This window comes from Pseudonaja textilis, chromosome Z (assembly GCF_049901715.1).
Source record: "Pseudonaja textilis isolate UNSWEBS1 chromosome Z, rPseTex1.2, whole genome shotgun sequence".
Classification (NCBI taxonomy): Eukaryota; Metazoa; Chordata; class Lepidosauria; order Squamata; family Elapidae; genus Pseudonaja; species Pseudonaja textilis.
In genome coordinates this window covers 40,830,670-40,844,816 of record NC_142008.1, presented here as the reverse complement: position 1 = coordinate 40,844,816, position 14,147 = coordinate 40,830,670, and the positions used below count along the sequence as shown (strand labels likewise).

Sequence of the window (14,147 nt, the reverse complement as noted above, 5' to 3'; positions counted from 1 at the left end):
TTCTAAGACTATAAAGTTCTTGCTTACCTGATTCCATATATTCTATTTTTTCTGCTAATAAAAAATATGGTAAAATATGGTAAAAGCAATTTAAAGTACAAATGAAATACAGTGTTTGGATTCCTTGTACAAATTATGTGTTTCAGATAGGATGATTACATGATAAAAGCTTCATTGAGAAGACAATACAGGGGAAAAAAAGTATCTGAAAAATTTCTACATCATTGAGTTAAAAACCATCTCTCCGGAAGAAATAACAAGGAAAGAGTCCCAAGATAAATTTTTCCTGAGGGGAAAATGGCCTTTTTAATAGTTGTTTATATGAGTTACCTCTTCTTGTAATTCAAGATAAGATTCTCAAGTTGATGAAGAAATTCTTTCTACAAAAGTCTTATTCTGATTGGTTCAAAATATATGAGAGACTCATTGGTGCCAGCAAGTGTAATCTGATAAAATGATAAAGAGCATTCTGCATACTGTATACAAATTTTTGTAATGCTTAAATAGCGAGACTGACACAATTCAATGAACCAGAAAAACTACCCAACAGTACACTATTCAAATGAAAGTTCCTTCCAACAACCAGTTTCATAACTTTCCAAGCTAAGCTAAATAAGCTTCATTAAATGAGTTTGTATATCAGTCCCATCTAGGCCTGTATCAACATGTTCCAGTAGCAGAGACATTCCTGTCACTAGCACCTGCAAAATTAAATATTCACTTCTGATAAATTAATCCAAACCTATGCAATCTACAGTGATAATAATTGAAGGTTTTTTTGTAGGTCTCTTTGAACTCTTGCTATATAATAAGTTAGAAGATATATAACTTGAACTGTCAACAATATTGATTTTTTTTAAATTATGTGTTTGAATTATTTAATGTAGGTTTATCTGAACCCAAATTTTTTGACATTTACCCTTGATGTTTGATATTAGGTTATTAGTAGTGTTTGCTCATTTTTGTGCCACCTGTGAATACAACAAGGTTATCACTGCCTTCGTTCTAGGCTAATAGCAAGCAAAAAAGTAGTAGACTACTGAAGGAGAACACTCAAACATTCAGTTTAGGGCACTGTTTTAATTCTATGCCAATGGGAAACATAAACTGGAATATGAATTAAATTTAGAGCATCTTATATTGCAGGTCTATTATAGGATACTTTTTCTAGTTCTCATTTTAAATAGCTACGTAGGATAGAATCATTATGAAGTTAGTGAACATCTCTTTCTCTTCACCATAACATTATTGAAAATGTCCTAATGTAGTTAATCTTGTGTTCCAAGCTTGCTTAGTAAACAGTTTGTATGTATTTGTATGTCTTTGTGTACATATGTATCATTAATTACAGGTGTCCTGATCCAATAACAAAAACTTGTAGGAAAAAATGAATTAAGTTATATCAGTGATATATTATTAAAAAGGCTCTTATTCTTTTTTTAAAATACATTTTTATTGTTTACATATCAATATATTGAATACAGTGTAATTATCCTGGCATTCCAATTACCGTAAAACAAAAGTGAAAACAGAGTAACATATATACTATTTTAAACAGTAATAGTATATAAACATATATACTATTTTAAACAGTGCTACAATAGTTTCTGACCACCATATTCTAATATGTCAACTTATTTATCATTCTAATACTTATATTCCTATATCGATATTAAAAATAGTATCTCTTTCCATGTCCACCTAACCTGATTCTTTCGCATTCTAACTTCTACCTCTAGTTTCTAACCATTGATAGAACCTATTCCTATTGTTGAATAGTATTCTGTATCTCCTTTATCTTTTTTTTAGCGTTAGTCTATCCATTTCCGCACAATCTAGTATCTTATCATCTCATCCCTAGAATTCCAGCTGATTTTCATTGGATTAAAGATTTGTTTCTATTTCTACCTCATATACATTAGTATTTAATTCCATCAACATCCATATCATATCTATTCTAGACCAGAATTGGTGTCTATTAGAATAGAATGTGTATTGGTTTTCTCTTGGGTTCCTCTCTCTCCATACATCTTGTATGTTTAACTCTTCTGCCATTTTAAAGAAGGTTCTAGATAGAATCCTTTCCTCATGTATCATTAGTTACAGGTATTCTGGTCCAAAAACAAAAACCTGTAGGAAAATTGAATTAAGTAATTATATCACTGATATATTATAAAAAGGCCCTTTATTCTTGAAGGCAGATTAATTCATGCAATGTGAATCTTGCACAGAAATAAAATTAATTCATATATATAATTGATTAAGGTGACATTCTAGGCATATTTTATGAAGTGGTTTGATGAGAGATTTTGACTGAGGTCGCTAAACAAAACTGATGGCTGAACAGAGTTTGGAATTTGTATGTATGGTTTCTTCATCAGGAAAAAAAAGACAAAAATATGCTGTGGATGGCAAACAAAGCAATATGACAAACTTGAGTTCTGATAATTGGCCACTTTGTGACAGGACAACTTTTCACCCAGCAGCTAGCTATTCACTATGAGAACACATAGACATTTATTTGTTCACTTACTTGTCACTTTTTCTCCCAAATAAACTAAAAACATTATTGTAAGAGGAGCAGCATAAAAATTTAATACATACATACATACATACACCTATCAGTCCACCAAAATTATTTATTCTGAATAAGCAAATTATGAAGGTTGCAATCTGAATTGAAATATATTTATTAGGAATGTAATAAAATAAAATCAGATTTCCTCATAATAAAATTAAAGATTTGTTTATGACAGTCATGAAACCTCTGTTCATGAAGTAAGAATGTACAAATGCTTTGAATATCTGGAATTTTCAGACATTTAGACTAAATAATTGTTTCTTTTGGTCACTAAAAAGTATGAATTACTTTTATGCCTGGTACACATTTTTCGAACGAGGGAAATCTTCCAGATTCAGTTAGCAATTTGAGCTAATAAATTTTTATTGCTGTTAATGTATGTTTATTTTTCCAGGTAGAAAGAATCTATCATTGCAGTGACACCTGTGAAGATAAACTAAGGTATAAAGTACAGAGCACATGTAGTTTTCAGCCTCTTTGGTTAGCTGGCATAAAAAATGCAATTTCTTTCAGTCACCCTTTTTCTTGCTTCTATATGCTTTGCATCGGCTGTGGATAGGCAATATATCAGTGCTAATGGCACCTTTGCAAACCGAAGAAATTATGACATGATATCAGTTAAAAATGGAGGACGTTGGGGGTTTTGGACATGGACTGACAAGTGTCCACCAGGATCATATGCTATTGGCTTTAGCATAAGGGTAAACCTATGTGAAATGCTCATTTTAGAGACTGAATAAATTTATAAACTTGCTACCTGAATCTCAATGTGTTTTTTCTCTTATTGCATTAGGTGGAAGAATATAGAGGAGCTAGTGATGACACTTCACTCAATGGAATCCGATTATTCTGTTCAACTGAGCAAACCAACAATATTATGTACACTGTTGAATCTGAACCTGGAGAGTATGTTTTGTTGTCTTTAAATATAATTTTCAAAAAAATTAAACATTGACACAGAAAATGTTACTTCTAGACTACCCTTTCTAAATATATTTATCTCCTAAGTGAGCATAGAAGAAGCAATTCTATTTTCTGTATACTAATAAAAAATATGATAGAATTAACATTATTCTGTTGAAGGTACAGATATGTTATTGAGAAAAATGATCATGCTATTTTTATGCTTGTTCTAAATTGTAAATAGACATTGTTCAACATTTTTTAAAAATGGAAAGAGCTTTAAAAGATCTATAATATGCAATAAATTGAATCACTAGCTTTTTTTCACAGCACATTAGGAAAAAAATAGAGGTACAGTATTTGACATTGATGTGATGAAGAATGTAGAAATCACACCAAGAATTTGTGAAGTAATGTAAGCTATTAATTCCTATTTAAGTGAGAGATGGTTACTTATTTGCTACTTATTTAAAAACATCCCTTAACATGTTATTATCTCATCACAAGAAACCCTGAAATCTAGATACTATTCCTGAATTATCTATGATTAGTTTTGGTTCTAAAGCTGTTTTTTTATATATATACATAAACTAAAAAAGACTGCCTATTAAATCGAGCTTAAATTCAGTGGAGAATATAGTTAACCAGTAATAAGTCTTGTCATGATCACTTGTACAAGCTCAAAACAGACATACTTTATTGTTTCTTAAACAATTCTCACACAAAGTAATGTGAGAGACAATCTCTCTTGAAAGAGATGTTGCTGATACTTTATGTTCTTTTTCCAGATACGGGCACTGGTCAGGAGTTCGATGGTGTCCACGAAATGGTATTTTACGTTCTTTTCAGCTGAAAGTTGAACCAGAGCAAGGAGCTGGAGATGACACAGCAGTAAACAACATCCGATTCCGCTGCAGCAATGGTGTTCAGATTGAAGAAGCTGGTGGTCCATTTGGTGAATACAGTGAGTGGAGCACACCTTGTGAGAGAGGAGGAATTTGTGGCCTTCAAACTAAGCAAGAACCCTACCAAGGCATTTTTATAGATGATACAGCCTTAAATGATGTTCGCTTCTTCTGCTGTGAATAAATTCTATAGAAACAAAGGAATTGTTTTAGCAAGATTAAATGACTATGCAATGAATATGGATTGTTTCTTATTTGTTGTATTTTTTCCACCAAGAAAACAGTATGTTAATGATGAGTACAGTGTGTGTGTATGCATGAGAGTGTAAAAGGGAGTACGAAATCTTTATTCTCTAACACTGATCATGCTTTAGATAAATAGGTATTTTGCAGAGGTGGTATTCAGCAGGTTCTGACCAGTTCTGGAGAACCAATAGTGGAAATTTTGAGAAGTTCAGGGAACCAGCAAATACCACCTCTGGAGATTTTACAGTATCCTTCTCCTGCCACATCTATCAAGCCACACCACAGAACCAGTAGTAAAAAAATTTGAATCCCACCACTGGTTTGGTTTTATTTATTTACAAAATTCTCAGAATAGATACCACCTGAAGGCTCCCACCGCATCCACATCCACTGGTTTACTAATATAATGTGTGTGTGTAATACGCACACACACACACACACACACATACACACGGCTGAATAAAAAAAGATTAGTCAAAAATTTCCATTTTATAATGCATTTAAGGATCAAGTCAAGCTGTTTCTGGCTGTCACTTTTCTTACAAAATGCATTATACTTGGAATTAAAACAGTAATCTGATTAATCTGTCACATATGCTAACTGCAGTCCTGAAGTAAGCATCTCGCATTTTCAAGGTTGCATAATAGATGAATTTGAGGCTTGTTCTCATGATGAATGTTTAAATAGTTGGGATACCTATTTTTATAACTTCATTATCTACTCAACAGTTGAAATAAATTGCATATTCACATGAAAAGCTGACAGCACAGGCCAGTGCTCACCCTTGTGATTGTATTATTAATTAATGGAATAATATGCCAGTGAGTGAATTATCAATGCCATAAACATGATTATCAGCTGAATTACTTAAACCAGGATATTTTTAACAGTACATTTGCAGTTAGCAAGCAAAAAAAAATTAATATTTAGAAAACTTATTTTAAACATTCTCTTTTTGTTCAGTCATTTAATGATGCTTAGGAACTTGTGGAACTACATGTGTTTGAAATATATTTACGTAACATAGAAGGATATTTGTTTCCTTCTGAACAAATGGTGTAAGAGTATGAAAGAGTCCTAAGTGCATTCATCCAGAGCTGCCTCTTAATGATAAAAATGTCCTCAAATCACTCTACTAACATGAGCTTAAGTTAGAAGTGGGGCTACAAAAGGGAGGTTTTAAGAAGTTGAGAAGCCATCTGTCAGAATTTTAAAATGCAAGGTTACATTGTCCACTAGGAGGCAGAACATGGCTTTGGTCTCAATTGGAATAATATGATTCAAATGAAATGAAACTGGTGAGGATTGCAGTTGAAAACGCCACATCAAATATGCTGTGTAAAAATAGAGATATTTCACCCAGGGGTGGGATTCAAAATTTTTAACAACCGGTTCTGTGGGAGTGGCTTGGTGGTCATGTGACTGGGTGTACATGGCTTGGTGGTCATGTTATTGGCTGGGTGTGGCCAACTCAATATCACTCACATCGAGGTACTCATCTCCTCGCCTGGCCTCTCATGACTGTGGGAATTCTGCAACAGTGGTAAGTGTGAAAAATGGTCATAAGTCATTTTTTTCAGTGCCATTGTAACTTTAAATGGTCACTCCACACAAGCAAAGTACCAGCAAAGTGGGGGGGACCCCAGAGAAGTTCCTGAGACAGGAAGTCTAGTCCTGCCAAGAATGTAATAAGGGTTAATGGAGAGGCAGTTTCAGAATGTTTCGTTCCTGCCTTCTTTACAGGATTAGGCCAGTAATTTCTTCTAACAACCGGTTCTCCAAATTGCTTATAATGTTAACAACCAGTTCTAGTGAATAGGTGCGAACCTATAGAATCCCACCCCTGATTTCATCCCTTCAGAGGTGAATGGAGATAGATATCATGTGAAACTTTATATATAGGGCCATGACATAATGTGACATCTCTTTCTCTCTCTCTCTCCCCTCTCCCTCTCCCTTTCCCCTCCCTCTCCAAGAAGGTATTAATTATATATATTTCTGATAGATTTGCATTATAAGTGCTGCTCTGTAACCTTGGTGCAATCTGCTAGTCAGATCCTTTTAAAAGTAAACATTCCAGTAGGCAGATCATTCTGCATGGTGGTACAGCACCATGCAATTTGCCCATTAGGACTTTTGTTTCTTTATTGAGGTCCTAATCTACATCCTGTTAGGGATATACCCTAGCAGAATGTGCACGGCAGTCAGGCAGGCAGGCAAAATATGTGAGATAAACGTTTTTGTAGCTTACACTCAGTAAAACAGATACACTGTGCTAGTTAAATAGTTTATTCCAGTAAGAGTTTTAGCATAGTCAAACAGTCCATATATCATTCACTAGTTCAGTCCGTCCAGGGATTATTCAGTTGCAAAGTCCAGTGTCGAAAAAGAGGTCAGTAAACTTACAAATATCAGTCCAGTAACATATCTCCTCGCAGTAGAGATATGAAGAAGTCAAACCTCCTTTCTTCCTTCGACGTTCAAAAATTCAGCAGCAGGGAACACGCAGTTAGCAAACCATCAATCCAGCATAGTCAGCAATCCAGCAGGTTCTCTTGCTCCCTCTTATGGTGGTTTCACAACCGCACCCAAAATTACATGCTTTGCAGTTTAAAGTGACACACACTTAAACTTACTATCATAGTTTATATATATTATTTTACCCAAACTACGTTAGGTAACCTTGTTATTCCTAACACATCCCATTCTTAACACATGGGATTGCTAGACTTCTCTAAAGTGACCAGAGGGGAAGAGATACGTCCACAAGGGCCAAAAGCAAGGTCAATCAATAACAGAATAAAAGAGTTGGAAGGGACCTTGGAGGTCTTCTAGTCCAGGAGTCACCAACCTTTTGGACCTCAGGGACCACCAAACTCATAATTTTAAATCCCAGGGACCACTAACCAGTTCTGTGGGTGTGGCTTAATGTGTGAGTGTGGCTTGGTGGTCATGTGACTGGCTGGGCATGGCTTGTATGTAAATATTATAAATTTATAATATTTATAAAAAAGAGAGCAACTCTTACTCAAAATCAGGCAAAGCAGGCAGGCAGATTGAGTTGTGCACAGAATCACAGATTCATTCAAAAATCTATCTATCTGCCATCGGCTAGATCAGTCTGTCATATAAAATATACTTGCAAGCAAACCCACAAAATTAACTCACAACACACCATGTATGTAAATATTGAATTTTTATTAAAAAAGAGCAACTTTTACCCAAAATCAGGCAAAGCAGGCAGGTAGATTGAGTTGCTCACAGAATCATTCAGTTATTATCTATCTGCCACCTGAGTCTGTCACATAAAATTTGCTTGCTGTGAGTCTGCACTGAATAATTGAACCTTCAGTCCTAAGGGAGGTTTGGCTGTGCTTAAAAGCAGAGCTGAAGATCTAAAGACTAGCTAGAAAGCAAGAAATCGAACCATTTCCTGCTTCCTAGCTAATCTAAATTTCCTGGCACAGTAGAACAGTTGATGGTCGGAAAAAGGAAAAATAGCAATTTAGCAGGCAAGTTTGCCGGGTAAGGAGTGAGTGGGCAGGGAGGGTTCCTGGGGGCCATGTGGGTGGCCCAGCCTTGTGTTTCTGCATAGCCTGGATTAATTGCTTTGGGGGTGCTCTGGGGGTGAGATTTCTCTGCGGCTACCAAAAATTTATCACGGCCACAGCCCACTTGTTGGCGACCGCTGTTCTAGTCCAACCCCCTGCTCAGACAGGAAACCCTATACCATTTCAGACAAATTGTTGTCCAAACTCTTCTTAAAAATTCCAGTGTTGGAGCATCCACAATTTCCTCCCAGGGCCAGGATGGGTCTGCTACAGATTGTAATAATCCGGGAGGTTTTCCTGGTTTGGTTTTTCTTGTAGCACAAGTGGCTCAACTCTTTACATAATCCTCAATGTCTTGCTTCATTTTTGGCCACCAAAATGGCATCTGATCATGTGTATGGTTTTTAAATATCCAAAATGTCCTGCTTGTTTTGAGTCATGACTTTTTTTGAAGTGCATGAAGACATAAAGTTTTAGGGACATATAGTTTAGAACCCTTCCATGCTATCCCCTTCCGCATAGTTAATAAATCCTTATGTTCTTGTATCTATTGTTAATTCATTTTGCAACTTCTTGGTCATTTCTGATTTGTCTTTGATTTTTGGGTTTGGGCTTGTGCCCGTGTGTTGAGGTATTCCCCATTAGAAGAATGAGTGCACTCAGGGAAATGTAGTGAGAGTGATGTTGAATAACACACGACCAGCATACAGATACACTGAATAGTAAAATGTAGGTTTTACTTCCAGTTCCATCTTATGGCTGTTGGAGAAACCTCAGCCAATCACACTTACAGCATTTTCTTAAAGATACAGTATTAAATTACTATCCTGGTTTATATATTGCCAACCCAACTGTTAGGTGACTATCATTCCTAACACCGTGTGATTACTTGAACTGTCTTTTGAGAAGATGGTAGAATGATTGGGTGAAATACTTCTTCTCGTTTATTGTCAAATTGGGGCTTCCTAAGTGCATCTGCTAGTAGATTTTTCCCCCCTGGGAGGTACTGCAATTGGAAATTTAATCTTTTGAAGTATTGAACCCATTTAACTTGTTTAGGAGAAAGTTTCTTGGGTGTTTTTAGAGCTTCTAAGTTTTTATGGTCTGTTCACACTTCGAACGGAATGTCACTGCCCTCTAAAAATTGTCTCCAAGTTTGTAAAGCCCAATGAATTGTGTAAGCTTCTTTTTCTCATACAGCCCACCTTCTTTCAGTGTCTGTGAGTTTTTTGGACGTATATGCACAGGGTTGGAGATCTCCATTATAATTTTTCTGGAGTAGAACTGCTGTCACTGCTACGTCACTAGCGTCGGCTTGCACTATAAAAGTCAAAGCTGGGTCAGGGTGTTTTAGAATGGGTTCCTGTGTGAAATGCCTTTTAACAATTCAAAAGCTTTTTGGCATTCAAGAATCCATTTTAGGGGCTGTCCAGGTTTTGCCTTGGTTGCCCCCCCCCCCCATTACTGGTTTTCAATAATTCTGTTATTGGTAATGCAATCTCTGCAAATGAGGGGGATAAATTGCTGGTAGAAGTTTGCAAATCCCAGGAAGCTTTGCAGCTGTTTGCAATTCTTTGGGGGTTGCCAATCCAGGACAGCTTTCACTTTGGCTGGATCCATTTCTATCCCCTGAGTTGAAATGCGGTAGCCAAGATAATCCAAAGACTCTTTATGGAATTATAGTTTTGTATCTAACAGTCTTTTTAATACTTTTCTCACTAACTTGATGTTTTCTTCTAGAGTTTCATTGTAAATGAGAATGTCATCAAAGTAGACTAGGACCCCTTTATACAAATATTGATATAAGACTTCATTTATGAGCTGCATGAAGAGCCTTGGGGCTCCTTGTAATCCAAAGGGCATTACTCTGAACTGAAAGCTGCCGAAGGGGGTGTTGAAAGCAGACTTCCATTCATCTCCTTCTCTGATGCAGATTCGGTAATATGCTTCACGGAGATCTAATTTGGTAAACACTTTTCCTTTCACTAAACGTCCTAACATGTCTTTCATGAGCAATAGGGGGTATGTGTTGTGAATACTCCTGCAATTTAGCCCCTTGAAATCAATACAAAGATAAAAAAAACCATCTTTTTTTTCTTTAAATAGTACAGGGGCAGCCACTCTGGATTTTGCAGATTGGATGAAGCCTCTGGCTAGGTTTGTGTCTATACAGTTTTATAGCTCCTTCATTTCCTTAGGAGTCATGGAATACATTTTTGGCTTTGGCAATTTCGCCCCCTTTATAAACTCTATGGCACAGTCAGTGTTGCAATGGGGGAGTAGCACATTGCATTCTTCCTCATTTAAGACTTGAACCAGATCCCGGTACTAGATTGGGATTTTGGGAATCCCTGGGGGTTGATCAGCCAATGATACTGTTCTGGATTTTTTGTATTTCCAGGCTGCCAATTTGGCTGTTATCTTGTTCAGGAGGTGGCTCAGAATCAATTGCTAATTTGATTCTGCTGTAGCCATCCTCCCAGCTTATATTTGGCCGCCTTTTGTTTAGCCAGGAGAGACCCAGGATTACTGATTGGGTCATGTTTGGGACTCCTATGAATCGGATTATTTCCCAGTGTTCCCCTATGGTTAGCTTTACTTTTTCAGTGACTTGCATAGCTGGACCTCCCCCTATCATGGATCCATCTACTTCTTGTAATCGAATGGGGGTAGTTAACATTTTTGTTTCTATACTTAAATTACACAGTCTTGGGACTGATAAGGCACTGTGAACTACCGGTGTCAATGATAATGTCTATGGGCCCTTCTATGCCTGTGCGAGTAACAGTCAATGTCCCTTCAATTTTAAAAGGTAGAATGGCTCCACTTACCATTGGGTCATCTTCTTCACTGTCTGCATCTTGCACAATGGGTACTCTTGCTGCCAGAGTTCCCTCCCCTGTTGATTGTTGGCAATTGGGGACCTCGATGGCTTGGCAGACAAATTTGCTTTTTTCAGGAGGTTTTCTAGGTGCCTTTTTCCATTTAGGGGGAGCGGGTGCTCTCCCTTGAGGTACTGGGGCTGGTGCTAAGCATTCTGATGCTTGATGCCCTTGCTGACCACAACGGAAACATTTTATGGAGGTTGGGGGGGGAGCTGCTGTCTGACATCCTTCCCCTTGGTGTGGAAATGAGCATAATGTCAATTGCTTTTTTTGTTGTGTCTCAACATTACTCTTCCTGTGCTGTCTAAGCACATTGTCCATTCTTATGGCCATCCTGTACCACTCATAGATTCTATCTTCAGGCAACCCATGGCACAGGCAGATTTTTAACAACTCCTCATCCAGGCTTTCTTGGAAATCTTTGAGACCAATGCCTGAAATTAGTGGCCAGACATATGAACTTAAGCACTAAATCCTTCTGCCTGATGCTTTTTATTTCAGCTTCTGCTTCTTGTGCTCAGGAAGAATCCTTAAAATGTGAACGGAGCTCTCTTAGGAAGTAATCCACATTATTTAGTTCAGGGGCTCCTTCATCATTGAGCTGGGTGAACCATTCAGATGCCTCTTCCTACAAATCATCTCCAAGCAATTGGACTAGTTCTGCCTCATCATGGAACTCATTTCCATGTCTTTCGATAAACACCATGCTCTATTCATGAAAAATGCAAGTTTACTTGCAGTTCCATCAAACATAGTTTTAAAAGTTGTTGGGGCATTCGCACACAGAGCTGGTTGCTCTCAGGGAGGTGGAGGGAGGTGGAGCTGCAGCCTGGGCTGGCTTCATTTGAGCTTGTTCCCAAACCCATCCTCTACCTGGATAAAATGCCCATCCTGGGGGGATTTGATCAGCTGGAGGTAAACGAAGGGGGAGCGATCATTCCTCGATGGATTCTTTGTGGACTCCCCCTCCTATTCAGCCCTCTACGTTCCACTCTCAGAGGCAAATGATATATTGGTGGAAGGTCTCCCACAGTGGTAGATCGCCCTCTTTTGGGAGGAGAATATTCTCCCAACAACTGGGTTAAACTGAGAATTGACAGGCTGGAAGCTCTTGTTTCATGATCTCTCTGGGTGGGAATTTACCTCCTTTGCCGGCCCCTGCCTTCGCATCTGATCACAAGCTGTTCCAGCTGGTCAGGTAGATTCTTGAAGGTTTGGCTGCACACTACCATTTGGTATTGCCATTCAGCCAGCTCATTGTGGTCTCCCATAGGTCCTATGGGTCCTGTTGCAGCTCTCCACTCTAAAATCGGGGCTCAAGACTCCCTGACTGCCATTAACAGCTGATCGATGAGTGGGTCAGGAAGGGTTGCTTGGCCAAGCAGGTCTCTTTCCATCCACTGGATACTTGTGCTTCCAAACCACTCACTCGGTGATTTCGGATGGCCCCTAACTGGCATGCAATATCCTCCATGACTGCCGTTACTCTGATGGTCACCTGGGAAATTCTTTGGGAGGTTTGCTGCTCAACCGGCAACTTAAAACAAGGCCCCCCACAGAGTTTGCACTCATGTTCCAGTGCCCCTGGATCCCATCCTTCTGCCATCTTCCCCGAGTCTTTGCTGTTACCCAAAACTCCAGGTAAGCAGCCAGGACTCAGGACCCTGAATAACAAGCCCTCTCTGGGATTATGGGTTTTGTGATATCCGGAATAATGTCAGGTTTCCAAGTGATGAAATCTATTTTTTTTAAAAGAACAAAGTCCATCTTCAAAATAAATTTCTTTTATTTAGGAAAGCATCAAATTGGCAAACTCCATGGTAATTCCGGATCTGACACAACCCAGAATTACCCCACAATATTACAAGTTAGAAACAACCCCCAAAAGTCACATTCTCCAATAGAAGTAATTCAACATTGCTTGATGCAAGGACAGCTCGTTTTCCATGGGAAGAAAGATCACCTAGCCAAAAACACTCTCTTTATCTCCACTCCTCCCCACTTAGGAATGTGGCAAGCCTGAAACCCTTCTCCCATGACTGCCACAGAGAAAGTAAGAAAAAGAAAATATATTAAGCTTAACGAAAATGGCTACATGTATGTCAATTTCAAGCTTGACTCATACATTACTAGGTTCAGATTATCCTATTTCAGACACTTTACAGAAAGACCTAGCTCTTTGGAGAAGGCACTAATGCTGGAAAAAATGGAAATGAAGAAGAAAAAAGATTAACAGTAAAATGATAAATTCAGTGGCAGTAATGATAAGTGCACTGTTGGAAGATCTGAAAGATCAAGTTACAATAGGGACAGATAATCATGGAGAAAATCTTTGTGATTGTTAACAGTTGATTTGAACTTGAACAGTTGATTTGAGCACATGATCAATAATCAACTAATACTGCCACATTCTTTAATAACTTCTAGCAGTTTACATCAAGGAAACTAAAACCTACATTAAAAATGGAAGTGCACAAAAATATTGGTAATGCATACACAGAGGCATTTATCTAAACTGATTTTTGTAATCTATGGATTTGTCTGCTAACTCTGGATAAGAAAGGAAAATTCTTCTATTGCATATAAAGTCTCTTGTATAAAAATCTAATATATTGAGTATATATTCTTTATATGTATAATATATGTATGTGTGTATGTATGATGTATGTATGTATATATGTGTATGTGTTATTGTACACATGTATACAGTAAAGTGTTTTTTTACTGCATTAAACATAATACAAACCAATTTATAGTACTAGAAATGTGGAACAAAGTCAAGATGTTTTATATACTCAATAAGATTTGGGATTTAGTTTTAAAGTAATCCTAAAATGTAGGTCTTCCTGTGATTCCTATTCAATTTACAATATACTTTTAAAACAAGGGTTTCAAAATTATTTGAAGCAGCAGGACATGGTCCTATAATTATTTTTAATCTCAAAGCATCATTACTAACCCCAAATATAAAGTCGCAACATTTTCACTTTTTGAAGGCTTAAAGTAACTTGTTGAATCTTATCCTCCCAGAATTTTAGGGAATGCTGCATATAATCATCCTTTCACATTTAATTT

At 37.4% G+C, this 14,147-nt stretch overlaps 1 protein-coding gene across 1 annotated transcript; it reads left to right on the top strand.

Annotated features, from left to right (window-relative positions):
- Positions 1-3,035: 3,035 nt before the first annotated feature.
- LOC113441287 (vitelline membrane outer layer protein 1 homolog) lies at positions 3,036-4,662 on the top strand. Its single transcript, XM_026708211.2, has 3 exons — positions 3,036-3,282; positions 3,375-3,487; positions 4,273-4,662. Exons 1-3 carry the CDS (start codon positions 3,079-3,081, stop codon positions 4,571-4,573), a joined length of 618 nt encoding a protein of 205 aa, XP_026563996.1. The 5' UTR covers positions 3,036-3,078; the 3' UTR covers positions 4,574-4,662.
- The last annotated feature ends 9,485 nt before the right edge of the window (positions 4,663-14,147 follow it).

Excerpts from the sequence above, each read along its gene's own strand:
- LOC113441287 (XM_026708211.2), top strand. The coding sequence starts at position 3,079 with ATGCAATTTCTTTCAGTCACCCTTTTTCTTGCTTCTATATGCTTTGCA. Across the intron at positions 3,283-3,374 it reads CTATTGGCTTTAGCATAAGG|GTGGAAGAATATAGAGGAGC; the intron begins GTAAACCTATGT and ends TTATTGCATTAG. Across the intron at positions 3,488-4,272 it reads GTTGAATCTGAACCTGGAGA|ATACGGGCACTGGTCAGGAG; the intron begins GTATGTTTTGTT and ends TTCTTTTTCCAG.